Raw genomic sequence first — 14,137 nt, 5'->3', positions numbered from 1 at the left:
GATATTACAACCATAATGATGTATAGTTAAGACTGCTAGTGACACTTCTCCATTATCAGAAAATGATTACCGGGTATTACGCCTGTACACCAGCATAACTATTGAGGTTTGTTGTAATACATTGCATACAACAGAAATAGTGCTTGTGAGTCTGTCTGATGTTTTTATGGGCAGTTGCAGTAAGGTACAAGTATATCCAGTGTGTAGGACAACTGGCTGGCATCCAAATACCAGACATTAGAAATAATGCTTTGTTCCTATGGATGCTGTGGTATGTGACCTTATATGGAAGAAAATATTGTGTTGGAGTAATTGCGCATGCGTGACTCAAGGGCAGCAAATTAATATATAAGGTAGCAACAGGGCTCTGCAAGCACTTACATTTCTCTAACTTCTCTGTGCTTTACACTGCAACTACTACTTCAACTTACCCACAAGCATAATGGCTAATAGACCACAAGGATTTGGAATGACTGCTGAAGTAGCAGCCAAGGTAAAGTTGTCTAATTTGTCTTGTTTCTCAATCTACAACTACTCCCTTATGTATCATATAGATTGCAGGGAAGTATGATGCTAGTTTGGATGCACAAGCAAGAGATTGGATCAATCAAGTTACTGAACCAGAAGAGGAACTGGCAATAGATGGCAATCCAGATACCCTTCACGAAGGGCTCAAGGACGGCGTGCTCCTCTGCAAACTAATCAATGTAATCTGTCCAGGATCTGTAAACAAGGTTAACACAAGCAAAATGGCATTCAAGCAGGTACGTGTGATTTATGTCCTCACATCGGACACACTGTAATTAATTCAATTGTTAGATGGAGAACATCGGAAAATTTTTGGATGCTTGCGAAACATATGGAGTAAACAAGCTGGATTTGTTTCAAACTGTCAGTTTGTACGAAGCAACTAATATGCCTCAGGTGAGAATATTTAGCTGCTTCATGGTCAATGATTAGTAATGTTTGTTTCACCTTAAATTTAATAGGTAATCGATGGGATCCATGCTCTTGGTAGAAAGGCTGGCAGTAAGGGATTTTCACCCTCCATTGGAGCAAAGGAGTCGCAACAAAACAAGAGGGAATTTACTGATGAGCAGTTGCAGGCTGGCAAGGGTGTCATTGGTCTCCAGATGGGCTCGAACAAGGGAGCTAGTCAAGCAGGCATGGACTATGGTAAACCTCGCCAGATTGCCGAGCAATGACCCCCACTATCTGGAGTATGAACAATCGTCCAATCATTAAATTTTGTTTGAGCTGATATAACAGTTTTTGAGACCTAGCACATTTCAATTCATGTGTGATATTAACAATGTAAAAATACTAACAGTCAAAAATGTACTCTTCCTGCGCATGGCGCATTTGTGGCACAAAAGCGGAAGTGCTATAATAATTATCCTTGTAAAAATTGCGTGCATTGGGCAAGTGAGTTCCAGTTTTATAAAGCTAGACACCGACTTTTAATAGCTCTCACACAATGTCTGATCGACCTAGAGGCTATGGAATGACAGCTGAAGTATCTGATAAAGTAAGCAGACAGTGTTTACATTCTTAGTAGCTGAATAATTGGCAATTAATTAATTACACCAAGGCTTCACCTTTCCTCATAGATACAGGGCAAATATAGCCCGGAACTAGAGAGAGAAGCTAGAGAGTGGATGGGTGATGTGATTGGAGAAACTGTTGAAGGCCCAATCCAAGATTCCTGCAAAGATGGCCGCATCCTCTGCAAGCTGATTAACACGATTCAACCTGGATCTGTGAGAAAAATCAACGAAAGCAAGATGGCCTTCAAGCAGGTACGTACGATTGTGCTGTATTTCAACAGTGTATTATGTAGTTGGTTACGTTGTCCTTATTTCTTGTAGATGGAGAACATCGGGAATTTCCTCGATGCTTGCGTTGCTTATGGCGTACCTAAAACAGACCTGTTCCAGACTGTGGACTTGTTCGAGGCTCAAAATATACCCCAGGTAAGCATGTGGAAAAGTGTAATTCTATGGTTTCCTTGGTGGATACAGGTGCTGAGACACACGATTAGAGTTTATTAGCAGCTTGTATGTTGGCCCTTAGTAATCTGTGGTGGGTTGTAATCAAGTGAACTTTTTTGGGAATTGTGTAGCGTGTTCATAACATGGCTACCTGTTGTTACAACCCAAGAGAGCATTGAGATAAGAGTGCACTGAAAGCAGTGTTGTACACAGTCTGCTAGGTTTTGTGGGTACGTAAGGTTATCCTGTTGACACAGTTAGGTCATTATTGTAGACTACTGGCTGATTGATGTTGTTGACATAACCAGTCCACATTAAATTTTAGCCCATTGGGAATAGCATTTCGTAATTGCATTGTCCTATTCTCTGACTGGTTTTGATGTTGTGTTACGTGTTTCCTATGCAGGTGGTCAATGGTATCCATGCTGTTGGTAGAAAAGCTGGCAAGAAGGGATTTAATGGACCTACCATTGGACCAAAGGAGGCAGCTGCAAACAAAAGAGACTTCACTGATGAACAGTTGAAGGCAGGGCAGAATGTCATTGGTCTCCAGATGGGCTCAAACAAGGGAGCTAGTCAAACAGGCATGAGCTATGGCGCACCTCGCCAGATCCATGACCCTACTGCTTAAAGTGACTGCTATAGAGAGGATCGAACTAAATCATTAATTATAGACTGTTTTGCAACTTGTTTTGCAATTAAAAATTTTAGCAATTGTTTTTCATCACCAGTGCAGTGAGTGGACGTATGTCCATATTGTGTTTATTAATTTATCGATCATTACCTATAGCAATAATTGTCTGGCAAAGGATCATCATAATAACAACATGTTTATTACCTGCGTATGGCAAAGGGTCATGAAAATAACAAAACGATGAAAGAAGCTGCATGAATACGAATGGTATAAAATTGCACACATCACTGATTGTTAATAAGAGAGTATCCATTAGCTGTGTTCCTTGTTTGGTTGTTCCCAGATCTCACAGAGATATAAGAGTACTCCAAGGGCGAGGGCGGGGGTTGTGATGGCAACGGTTTGGTGGTTGTATGTTGCAGTCTGTTGTAGTTGTCACCTGTTGGAACACCCACTGTTGCATAAGCTCCATCTTCATAAACTGCACCTCCATTACCGTGGCCCTCTGGAGAGAAGATATTCTTTTATCATACAGTGTACAGACGATGAATAAAATAAGTGTCCAACTGTTCATAATTATTATAAACTTATACAGTATTTGTCTGTACACAACAATATCACTAAGTTAATACAGTGGAGCCCCTCCTAAAGGCCACTCTTACATAAAGGCCAGGCACCCAGGTCCCAAATGAACAGTTAGTCTCGGTATGTACGAATTAAAACAACTCCTCAACAAAGGCCCACGCAGGGCCCTGGCTGAAACATTGTTCCCCAAAGGTGTCCACAAAGGCTAAGAGCTAAGGGTTCCACTGTACACTTTGCACTGGCAGTGAGCATAAAGTAAACATGCACACCCTAAGCCCCTCACCTTCGCTGCTCTCAGTGTACAGTGGATTGCTGAAGTCTCTCTCTGCATTCTGTGGACTAGTGGCAGTATCGCAGTAGGTTGGATTATGGAAGGCAGGATGAGGCGTGCCTTCAGGGGACTCTGGTATATTGAGCATAGAGGGTTCACAGTAGTTACCAGCCTGGAGTTTATCTGCATCACAAGCAGCGAAAAAAATCATGAATACAATTACACCTGTTTAAGATATTAAACTTACATGGGTTTTTGTTTCGTTTTCTTATCAGTAACAATAGCACAACAAGGATTAGTATCAGCAAGGCAAGCAGGACTAGTACTCCGGTGATGCTTCCCCCCACTGTTCCACCAATAGAGCCAGCTGTAGGAGATATGGGGGGAGGAAGGAGGGTATTCAAATTGATGGAACGTACAAAGAACAGAGTATCAGAATACGGGACAATACTGTCTACAAGAGATTAAATACTATGGAGGAGGTAGGTAGCATTTCTGAGGGATTATAATTATTGCACTAGCTGCAAAGACCAGTATTTTTGTGAACCACCTCCACTAGGCCACCAGCCAACCAGTAGCCTTTAATGTGCACACAGCTTATCGATTACCTAGCTTAAGTAATAAATAATTTTGGAAGTCCCACCCATCGTGTGAGGCTTGAATGAATTCCAATGCAACACAAAGTTACTTTTGTTCACACATGTATGCTAAGTACATACCTTGTTGACTTGTAACAGGATTATTGCTCAAAGGGACTTCACATTCTCGGCCAGTAAACCCAGTGTTGCACACACAGATGTAGTCATCAACGGCATCCTGGACGGGTACACAAGGACAAGAATTATGTCATCAGTATCAAAGTGAAATGTGTAAGAGCTATATGTACCCTAAGTTGGGTAGACCAACAGTGGCTGTAATAAGAAGTGACCTGGTCCAAACCAGAGGAGGTACGACATGGGCAGTGCAGCTCAGGCCAATAATTATCCGCTCACGCATCGCCCACGTTGTATGTTTTTGCTGAGAGTAATCAGAGGCTAATTTCTTGAGCTGCACCGCGCCTGTCGTACCTCCTCTGATCCAAACACATGCTATGGACTTGAGGCCGTATTATAGAGTGACCACAATAGAGACAGGCGTCACTGTACAATTTTTTTAAGGATATGTACGCATGTACGGTACTAATCTAGTAAGGAGCAAACTATAGGCAAACTATATAACTTCACCTTATCATTTAGTGAGAGAGATTAGAAGCCAATACACTACACACATAATTATATAACAGCAGCTATTATGGTAATAAAAGAGGTGCTCAATAAAGTACCCACCACACATGTTCCGTTGACAGAGCAGGATGTTGGTGTGCAGTCATCCACATCACCGCAGTTGTGTCCGCTGAGTCCAGGGGGACAGGTGCAGGTGTAACTGTCCTCCCTGTTAGTACACGTCCCCTCGTTAAGGCAGGGAGAGGAACGACACATGTTCATATCCAGCTGACAGTCACGACCCTGCATGTGATAGTGAGCATTATATAAGGCCCACCACATGACATAGATGTTCTATTACCAGATCTAATAATTATGAGAGTTTTACAGTATAAGTTATTATATGTTATTATATGAAGCTTCGTATGGTATTCAAAAATGTGTTGCTTAAAAAAGGCATCAATTATTTGAGGCACTAGAATATAAGTTTTGCATGAGGCAGCACCTTGTAGTCTTGGGAACAGGTACAGTTATAGTCAGCTATGAGGTCAGTACAGTTGCCCCCCTCCCCACACGGTTGTGGGAGGCACTCGTCCACCTCCAGCTCACACTCATTACCATAGTAACCCGGCACACACTCACAAGTGTAGTCAGTGGTGTTTACAACCTAGTAAGAGGTGCATGTACATTTAATTTTAATTTTTAAATTAATAGATGCATGCATAATATTGAGTAAATAGTGACGATGCAACTCACTGTTGTACAGTTTGCTCCGTTGAGACATGGCTTGTCAAAGCACCCACCCACCCTGTCCTCACACTCATCCCCTCCCCAGCCGAGCGCACACACACACGTGTACTCGTTGATACCCTCCTGAGTGATAAAGTGTCAAACAAACTTTATATCCAGTTTGAAAGGGAATACAGCTCATGACAAAATTGGGTGTTTTAGTGAAGGGAAATCTCATAGCAAAAGTATGCGGTTGTTGATCTACTTTTAGTGTGTACATACTAACATTACCCACTCACCTGACATGTGGCGTTGTTCTTACATGGTTGTGACAAGCATTCCTCAATGTCCACCTCACAGCGCTCCCCCGTCCACCCTGGAGCACAGCTACATACAGGCTCCACTACCGATGATGTAGGGAAACTCTGTATCTGTTGATAGTACACAAATATACGTTGGTACTAAGGTTGTCAAGGAAGCACTGAACAGTGTGCAGTACATTTAATTCATATTTTCTTGGGCACATTCTGATTCTGTAAACTTATAATATCCATAGCAATGCAACGACTACAGTCAGTTAGTACGGCATTCAATTCTCATATATTCCACCTAGCATGGGAAAAATATTTACAGTACAACACATTTTACTTTCTGAACATGCCTAGGAAACCACTACACTAGAGCAAACAAGTAATCATAATATTTATAGTCGTCCATAGCAATGCATGCAGTGACTAGCTGGTGTACACCATTCACTTGTCATCAGGTGAGACTGTGTACTTACCTGACAGGTGCCTCCATTTTCACAGGGATTTACAAGACATTGGATGTTTATTTCACAGCGCTCTCCTTCGAAACCTTCCACGCAGTCGCAAAAAAATCTATTTGTTTCATTCTGTAAGAGAACAAATCAAGTAACTAGAAATTGCATTCGTTTTGAACTTGTGGCTTAAGTGTACTATGCATACACATAGTGATTGAGAATGTACCTCCACTGGTTGGTGGTGGTTGGTACTAACCACTTCTAGACAAGAATAGCCATAATTAGGCAAAAAATAATCTCTCTTAGGCCTAGTTGTAGTAAACAAGGCAAATGTGCGTGGAGATTAAGGATTGATAATAGCTACCACTTTGATACAGGTACAATCATTGTAAGTAAATGCAATACAGTGGGTTACTTACCTTACACGTTCCCCTATGTATGCACGGATCAGGAGAGCAGTAATCGATGGACCCTTGACAACGATCACCAGTGAAACCAGTCACACATGAGCACACAAAACCAGTGGCTTCATTCTACAGTGAAACGCATGAGAGGGGGAGGGAATTGAACTAATTAATTCTGACTAACCTCACAAGAGCCACCATTCTCACAAGGGCTGCTATCACACGGCTTTATTTCAGTTTGACAACCACTCCCAGTCCAACCAGGAGAACAGGTACACAAATACTCATACCCATCTTCCTGTACATGCATGCATTTACAAGAATTAAACACTTCTTATTATTGTTGAAATAAACAACTGGGCCAGTGATTCAACAAGGGTTCCCTGAAACTCAATTACCAAATTTTGAAATTGGATCAACGATCTAAAATTATGGCTGTTCAACTACACTCCTCTCCCTCCCCCCTCCGTGAAATAAACACCCTAGAATTAGTTTTATCGAGGAGATAATTATGGGCGGTACCTCCTGTATAGGAGGATGGGTCTAATAATAATAAACTCACAGTACAGTTTCCATTGTTGCAAGGATTGGGGTCACAGACACTAAACGCAGTGTCACACATCGCTCCAGTGTATCCAGGATCACAGTCACAGTAGACGGTATTGTTGAGTTGGTCCTGTAGTAATATAGAATACATACCTCACACTGATTGGCCAGTTTTTAATGAAACAACTCACATGACATGAGCCGTTCACACACGGGCTACTTCTGCACGCATTGGTGGTTGTTTGACATGTATCTCCAAAGAATCCATCAGTGCAATTGCAATCGAACCCGTTAAAATCACTCTGTAATGGTATAGAGTTTATAGTCTCATGTATTGAGGCTGCAGTAGTGTTGGCTTACTGTACATGTGCCATTGTTCAGACACGGGTTGGAGAGACAGTAGTCGATCGTGCTATTACAGAACTGGCCAGTGTAGCCACGCTCACACACACACCTGAAACCATTCACCTCGTCCTGCATATAATTATAGAATGGAAAGACTTGATTGGAACGTTGTAGCTCTTAAGGAGATCTTCACACACCAAAGATCTATGACTAGTCTCAAAGCAATCAATTTCGACCAAAACAAAAGCGCTATGGATTAACATAATTATTATGTGCTGAAATGAATCTCATAGCGCTTACTACAATCAAGTCAAATAAATTTCATTACACAGCTAAAGCAGGTCATACATAACCTAACAATTATAAATTATTGCCAAGAATGTGAGAGATACATTCATGGGGACATATACCACACCCACCTGACATGTACCGTTGTTCCCACAGTCTGTATTCCCGGCACACTCGTCAATATCCAGCTGGCAGTTGTCTCCACTGTAACCAGGGGAACAGGTACAAGAGTACCCTCCCACCATGTCCTATATACACACACACACGCATGGTTAATTTGCTTGTCAATATAATCAATGCAGATCATTTTTTGAGATAGCAACCTTATAATTATTATTATAACATTGAAGCCAATTTGCACTGATACTTCACCATTATTATTTTACAACCTGATCAATACAGCTTCTACATGTACAGTGAAGCCTGTCTATTATGGTCACCCTATAAGCAGGCCATCCTCTATAATACAGCCAGGTTATAATGGCCCCCAAAGTCTTCATAGCATGTGTTTGGACCTGTGTTAGCAGGCCACACTCTATAATACAGCCAGGTTAATGGGCCCTAAAGTCTCCATAGCATGTGTTTGGGCCTGTGTTAGCAGGCCACTCTCTATAATACAGCCAGGTTAATGGGCCCCAAAGTCTTCATAGCATGTGTTTGGACCTGTGTTAGCAGGCCACCCTCTATAATACAGCCAGGTTAATGGGCCCTAAAGTCTCCATAGCATGTGTTTGGACCTGTGTTAGCAGGCCACCCTCTATAATACAGCCAGGTTAATGGGCCCCAAAGTCTTCATAGCATGTGTTTGGACCTGTGTTAGCAGGCCACCTCTTTATTACAACCGCTTAATAGTCTGCCCAGGAATGAACATACCACAGAACTCACATTGCATGTTCCATCATTGAGACAAGGAGTAGCACCTGAGCACTCATCGATATCCTCGTCACAAGTATCTCCCTCATAGCCCCTAGGGCAATGACAGGTGTAGCCTCCAGCACCATTGTTAGTACAGGTGGCCTTGTGAGCACAAGGTTGTTGCCTCTCACAGGGAATAACATCTGGCAAAATGTTTGTTATACCAAGTAATGGTCCTTTTTTGTTTTAATAATAGTGCTTAGTCAACTCCAAAGAAACTCAATCCATATGGTGCTACATGTGTATAATGTACTGTACCCATCAATTTGATAGTAAACCTAAAGAGATTTGATGGACTTGGCTACCATTATGTAGCTGTATAAAGATATTGTTACCCACTCACCTACTTCACAGTGTCTGCCTGCAAACCCATCTTTACAGATACACTCTCCAGGGATGTTACAGAACCCTCCAACTTCAGCTGAGGAAGAGGGCACAAATACACAACACTTGACCTATACTGATACATAATCTCTCTATTATTCCATGATATTTTTATAGCCGGGAATTTTCGGTGGTGCAAATTTACGTATGAACCACCGAGTTTAAATATTTGTGCAGCTCAGAATGGTGAGGTAAAACCATTGCGCAGTATTTTCGAATGATATAATTATACATGTATGCTACGAAAATACGAAAATATCCACCCTAACTCACAGCATTGTTGTGCTGGGTCACACAGAGAGCAGTTGTCTCCATGCCAACCATCGTTGCATCTACGTACATATAAATCAATATACCAAATAATTTATTTGTGACCTTCAAATAAAGCTATTAATGACAAATCTTGATACTAACATACACGCATTTTCCTGGTTTCTTGCATGAGGCCCTCAGGGGATTGCACCCATCAGGGCACACAGCTGGAGTGTGGAGAAAGAATATATGTACCTCAGAAATACTGAATTGAGCCAGCACTATCACACGATCACATGAGTTTACTTAACGAGTCCTAAAATAAACATACTGCTAATAAGCTACTGTACTTGTCATATGGTGGTCACCATTCAGTGGTTGTAATAAAAAGGTGGCCTGCTAACACAAGTCCAAACCACATTGTTATGGAGACCATTAACCTGGCTGTATTATAGAGGGTGGCCTGCTTATAGGGTGACCATAATAGACAGGCGTCACTGTATTTATACACTACCACCGTACACACACTCTATCACGATAAATCAACATGCTTCCATAACAACGTAATTGGGTCTACAATACAATCCAGTGTACACACCTATTGTGCATGTGTGACTAGTCCATCCAGGCAGACATATTCTGTTTCCATTATTCCTATCGCAAGTATAATGTCCTCCAACATTGTCAGTATCCACACAATATTGAGAACAGTGAGAGCCATAGAAATGTGGATCACAGTGCACTCTAAACGTTAGCTCGATTCGACTGTTTCCATAGTCCCCAGTATAAGTTTGGTATGGGGTAAATGAGCTACTAGTAGACAGTGTTCTGTCAATGTAGATATCGTCTACGTGGTCATCTTCAAAAGGATCATTATCGATAACTTGCACAAATAGTTGGATAGCACCCTACATGGCAGAGAATATGAATTGTTATAAGACCAAATAGGAGTGAACAAAATATTTGTGGAAGGTGGTTTTCCTGTTCTCAGTTTACTATAAAGGCACGGCTATTGATAACTTGATGTCTATTGATAACTTGATCACTCGACGTGATTAGAAGTAACAGGGAAATGGAAATTGAATCTGTGTAGTGTCAAAAGTTCAATAGGAGTTGCGTACTCTTCCTAAGGTAGTGTCAAGAGTAAATAAGAGTATATCTACTCTTGGTAGTGTATACATTATAAGACAATTAATGTAGCCTCCTTCGCAGCCTCTCCTTTTTCTGTTCTTTGTCACAGAAGAGAAATATTGGAGGAACAAAGAAAGAAAGAAGGAAGCAACTAAGAAAAAGGAGAGCCTGCCTTGCTAAGTCGCGTGATCCCTTACTGACGTAGACAAATTTTAACGAGCGTGGGCGAGAGAAAACCTCAATAACTGTCCTCCCACACAGTACTTGGAGCGCATTTACCAGGAACATAATCTGTTATGAACAGTACAGTACAGTACAGTAGAGTCAGCCTTTGTGAGACCTTTAGTCAGTAGAGGAAGTATGAAAGACTATAGTAGAGTAGACTATACTGCTGTAATAATTATATCTACTAATCAAGTGGGTCTGTTCTGAACTCAGGAAAAAAAACTGAGCTAAATTTAGATATTTAGTTTCTTTAGTCTTTACTAGGTAAGCCCTTATCTACGATGTTGATTCTGGCTTACTATCTACGATGCTAATAGCTTTTATTTAGAGTTTGCAATGCGTAGGCATGCTGTAGCTTTTTGCTCTGTCAGGCTCCGCCCAGCTAGTGATTGCCCACGTTCATTTTCACTCGTCTACCACTCGTCTACCGTCACGCAACTTAGCAAGGCAGGCTCTCCTTTTTCTTAGTCTCTTCCTTCTTTCTTTCTTTGTTCCTCCAATTAGTCCCGTATTTTATCTTATTGAACTATGACAAAGAACAGAAAAAGGAGAGGCTGCAAAGGAGGCTACAATTAATGTAGAACAAGTGGAATGGGAAGACACACCACACGGTTTTTCAGTCCCCAGTTGGCTTAATTAGGATGTTTGTATAAAACTTCTGATCTACTATAATATCACTCAACGTAATCATAGATAGAGTAATTAAAAGAGGGATTGGAAACAGAAGTACCCTCGAAGTACCATCCGTGTATCTCCGCGATTTTAATCGAGGCTTACTTTTAGCTAACACGAGGGCTAACATGTTTTGCTGTCTGTAAAAAGTCCACGAGCAGTTCTGCTGTTAAACATAAACTTTCATCTCATACTTGAGGCCATTTGGGACACAGCACACTATGGACTACTACATAGACTTCATTGTAAAACATCACGTGAATCACTTTCGTTTCCAATCCCTCTCTACTCTATCTATGATATGATGAAGTGAAATACATAATGTGTGCATTGCACATATTAAGAACACTAGAAAGGGATCTCAGCCTTACACAAACTATAGCCTCATGGTCTTACGAAATCACAAGTTTCACTGCATATGAAGGACCCCTAACTGAACTGAACACATCCCTTCTACACTCTCACTCACTGGCCACACTGCTCCAGCGAACGTCATGGGATTGGGTATACCACGGTGACGAGAAATCCAATTACGGAAAGTGAAACTGTCATCCCCCACCGTCCAAGTGAAATAGCTCCCCAGTGGGCAGTTCCCCGTGTCTCCATTGTGATGAGTCCCTGAATATTGGAGGCAAAATCTGAACCGGTTGTCACAGTGACAGTGTGCACACCACCACGGGTCACAGTTTCTGGTTCGGTACAATTCACAGCAGTGACCAGAGCTCTCTTTATGCTGGTAGTTTCGATAGTTTCGAGCACCAATCTCCAGTAGGTAGCTACCATACACCACCTGCAGTTAGAGGGGAAAATCTCTAGATAAGCTGACCAGGTACAAAACAGATTTCATTGCTAACTGTTTTGTAATTGTAGTAATGAAATCATTATTTCTACAAAATTGGCACATGTTTTTAGTCTAAATAAGCTAGCTAGTGAATAGTTAGACTCACCTTAGAAAGGCAAAGGATGGTGACGAGTAACACTGTGATTTTAAGATCCATTGCTGTGCGCACTGTTGTTATGCACGCCTGGCTGCTCTCACAACAGATATCTTTGCTTGGAAACTGTGTCGGTGTGCATTTATACTGGAATTCCCAGAGCTACATGTAGAGGGAGGTGGGGCTGCTCACTCACAATTATGACTTGTGACAGAACCCCCCCCCCCCCCCCCAGGAAATCACAACAAACAAATCACTTTCTACATACTTTCACACAGACACAACTATACAAGCACTTGTACGACAGAAACATAAACACAGCTAAAATACTAAACAGAACAGCACACACATCGAGATTACGATACTGTATCCAGCTCCACTGATATCTTGCAAAGGCTGGTATGAGGTGATCGTACCCAACATCAGTATAGTACTCCACCAGGCCTGCAGCTGTCTCTGCTCCTCCAGCAAACTTGTACACGAGTGAAACCCTCCTAGCATTTGCTACATACCCATCACTTGAAACTGTCGTGATTGCATTTGTTAAATCCTTTATTGATACGTCTGTATGCCCAAGAATGCTATCGAAAAAACTGTACATGGATATTCCCACACGAATATTACGAATGGTCCCACCAGTCGCGAAATGATCGAAGGCATGAGGCAGGCACACAACAGGCAGGCCATTGTATAGGCTCTCCTGCACACTATTCAGTCCACAATGGAGAATACACAATCGGATCGATGCATGCGCGAGTATCGTCTGCTGTGGCACCCATCCCGATATAAATATTCGATTGTCATCAATTTCAACACCTTCTATAGACCCTCTATTGTTGTCTCTCAGGGCCCAAACTGCATCAAATTTCGTTGCCATCACACTTTCGATGATTGTCCTAGCAACATCCCCGGATACATAGCCAGTGGTACCCATGCTGATATAGATAACAGATCTCTCTCTCTTGTTACTAAGCCATTCCTCCAGATCCTCTGCTAATTTGTCCGTTCTTTTCTTCACCATAGGTCCTACGTAATGCCTGAGGGGAGTTTGAAGTGCAGGTGTATCGAACCCAATTACAGATGTTATCAGATGGGGAATATTAATCCCAGGATATCGCATAAAGTTAATACCATTTAGAGTTGTTTCCAATCTCTCGTCGCCTTTGCAGAAGATCCAGAATAGATAGTTCCATGCTGGGATGAGCAAAGGTGCTAGTATCGAGTTTTGTAGACGTTCTAAGAAGCTCAAATCGTCTGATTGGCCTCCGCTAAGTGTGAATGGAAGAGGCCAGGGGGATTCTATAGCAGGGTAGGGGGGAAGCATGGAGCTGAACGCAATGACTTTCCTGCCCAAGATGGCATAGTGTAGTCCGATATGTATAACAGAGAAATCGCATACGATCATATCAAAACGTTCAATTCCGTAAGTTTCCAATTTGTTTAAAATCTTTACAGTCGATTGATGAGCCACTGTAGCAAAGTCAGCAACTGCAGCACCTCCAGGTCCGTCCTTTTGGTTCCTGGTTTGTGCTTCAAACTCTTCCAGTGTAATAACATCCAAACCAGCATTTAGGAACTTTATTCCCACACTTTCTGGTAGATTTGGGAGCAATTTTGATCCCTCCATGACAGTGGAGCAGAGGGAGACATTGTGGCCCCTACTGACTAGCTCTTCACCCAGGCTGACCAGTGGGAACAGGTGGCCAGCAAACAAGCCATTAAGCAGGAGAATGTTGAGAGGTCTGTCTTCAACAACAAGTTCCTGAGTGTAGCAAATAGCTACTAGGGACATCAGTACTGGAATGGTGGTCATATTAATTTACCAACTGTGTGGGTTTATAAGGGGATACCCCAATATGTCAATT

General features: G+C 41.9%; 4 protein-coding genes across 4 annotated transcripts; 2 read left to right on the top strand and 2 right to left on the bottom strand.

The window, feature by feature from the left end:
• The first annotated feature begins 331 nt into the window (after nucleotides 1–331).
• Nucleotides 332–1,337, top strand: LOC135349697 (transgelin-3-like). The gene is made up of 4 exons (XM_064548273.1): nucleotides 332–493; nucleotides 555–764; nucleotides 820–924; nucleotides 990–1,337. The coding sequence occupies exons 1-4, from the start codon at nucleotides 443–445 to the stop codon at nucleotides 1,203–1,205; spliced, it is 582 nt and encodes a 193-aa protein (XP_064404343.1). The 5' UTR covers nucleotides 332–442; the 3' UTR covers nucleotides 1,206–1,337.
• Nucleotides 1,338–1,366: 29 nt separating this feature from the next.
• On the top strand, nucleotides 1,367–2,774 carry LOC135349699 (muscle-specific protein 20-like). Its single transcript, XM_064548275.1, has 4 exons — nucleotides 1,367–1,528; nucleotides 1,611–1,799; nucleotides 1,869–1,973; nucleotides 2,398–2,774. The coding sequence occupies exons 1-4, from the start codon at nucleotides 1,478–1,480 to the stop codon at nucleotides 2,620–2,622; spliced, it is 570 nt and encodes a 189-aa protein (XP_064404345.1). The 5' UTR covers nucleotides 1,367–1,477; the 3' UTR covers nucleotides 2,623–2,774.
• A 28-nt stretch (nucleotides 2,775–2,802) lies between these two features.
• Nucleotides 2,803–12,443, bottom strand: LOC135349689 (fibropellin-1-like). The gene is made up of 22 exons (XM_064548261.1): nucleotides 12,285–12,443; nucleotides 11,807–12,127; nucleotides 9,908–10,217; nucleotides 9,476–9,536; nucleotides 9,331–9,389; nucleotides 9,017–9,094; nucleotides 8,644–8,816; nucleotides 7,890–8,006; nucleotides 7,486–7,599; nucleotides 7,317–7,427; nucleotides 7,142–7,255; nucleotides 6,764–6,877; nucleotides 6,595–6,708; nucleotides 6,197–6,307; nucleotides 5,712–5,843; nucleotides 5,440–5,556; nucleotides 5,189–5,350; nucleotides 4,807–4,986; nucleotides 4,201–4,297; nucleotides 3,729–3,848; nucleotides 3,494–3,664; nucleotides 2,803–3,130 (listed from the first exon to the last, which is right to left on the bottom strand). The coding sequence occupies exons 1-22, from the start codon at nucleotides 12,333–12,335 to the stop codon at nucleotides 2,910–2,912; spliced, it is 3,048 nt and encodes a 1,015-aa protein (XP_064404331.1). The 5' UTR covers nucleotides 12,336–12,443; the 3' UTR covers nucleotides 2,803–2,909.
• Nucleotides 12,444–12,521: 78 nt separating this feature from the next.
• Nucleotides 12,522–14,123, bottom strand: LOC135349693 (2-hydroxyacylsphingosine 1-beta-galactosyltransferase-like). Its single transcript, XM_064548269.1, has one exon. The coding sequence runs from the start codon at nucleotides 14,083–14,085 to the stop codon at nucleotides 12,526–12,528; it is 1,560 nt and encodes a 519-aa protein (XP_064404339.1). The 5' UTR covers nucleotides 14,086–14,123; the 3' UTR covers nucleotides 12,522–12,525.
• Nucleotides 14,124–14,137: the final 14 nt, after the last annotated feature.

The sequence above is a fragment of the Halichondria panicea genome, chromosome 16 (assembly GCF_963675165.1).
Source record: "Halichondria panicea chromosome 16, odHalPani1.1, whole genome shotgun sequence".
Classification (NCBI taxonomy): Eukaryota; Metazoa; Porifera; class Demospongiae; order Suberitida; family Halichondriidae; genus Halichondria; species Halichondria panicea.
The sequence above is the reverse complement of the archived record's forward strand: the minus strand, read 5'-3'. Positions and strand labels throughout refer to the sequence as shown.

Coding starts and splice junctions, on each gene's coding strand:
- LOC135349697 (XM_064548273.1), top strand. CDS start 443: ATGGCTAATAGACCACAAGGATTTGGAATGACTGCTGAAGTAGCAGCC. Junction 494..554: donor CTGCTGAAGTAGCAGCCAAG/GTAAAGTTGTCT, acceptor TGTATCATATAG/ATTGCAGGGAAGTATGATGC. Junction 765..819: donor GCAAAATGGCATTCAAGCAG/GTACGTGTGATT, acceptor TTCAATTGTTAG/ATGGAGAACATCGGAAAATT.
- LOC135349699 (XM_064548275.1), top strand. CDS start 1,478: ATGTCTGATCGACCTAGAGGCTATGGAATGACAGCTGAAGTATCTGAT. Junction 1,529..1,610: donor CAGCTGAAGTATCTGATAAA/GTAAGCAGACAG, acceptor CTTTCCTCATAG/ATACAGGGCAAATATAGCCC. Junction 1,974..2,397: donor AGGCTCAAAATATACCCCAG/GTAAGCATGTGG, acceptor TTTCCTATGCAG/GTGGTCAATGGTATCCATGC.
- LOC135349689 (XM_064548261.1), bottom strand. CDS start 12,335: ATGGATCTTAAAATCACAGTGTTACTCGTCACCATCCTTTGCCTTTCT. Junction 10,218..11,806: donor TCGCTGGAGCAGTGTGGCCA/GTGAGTGAGAGT, acceptor TCTGCCATGTAG/GGTGCTATCCAACTATTTGT. Junction 7,600..7,889: donor GGAACAACGGTACATGTCAG/GTGGGTGTGGTA, acceptor AATTATATGCAG/GACGAGGTGAATGGTTTCAG.
- LOC135349693 (XM_064548269.1), bottom strand. CDS start 14,085: ATGACCACCATTCCAGTACTGATGTCCCTAGTAGCTATTTGCTACACT.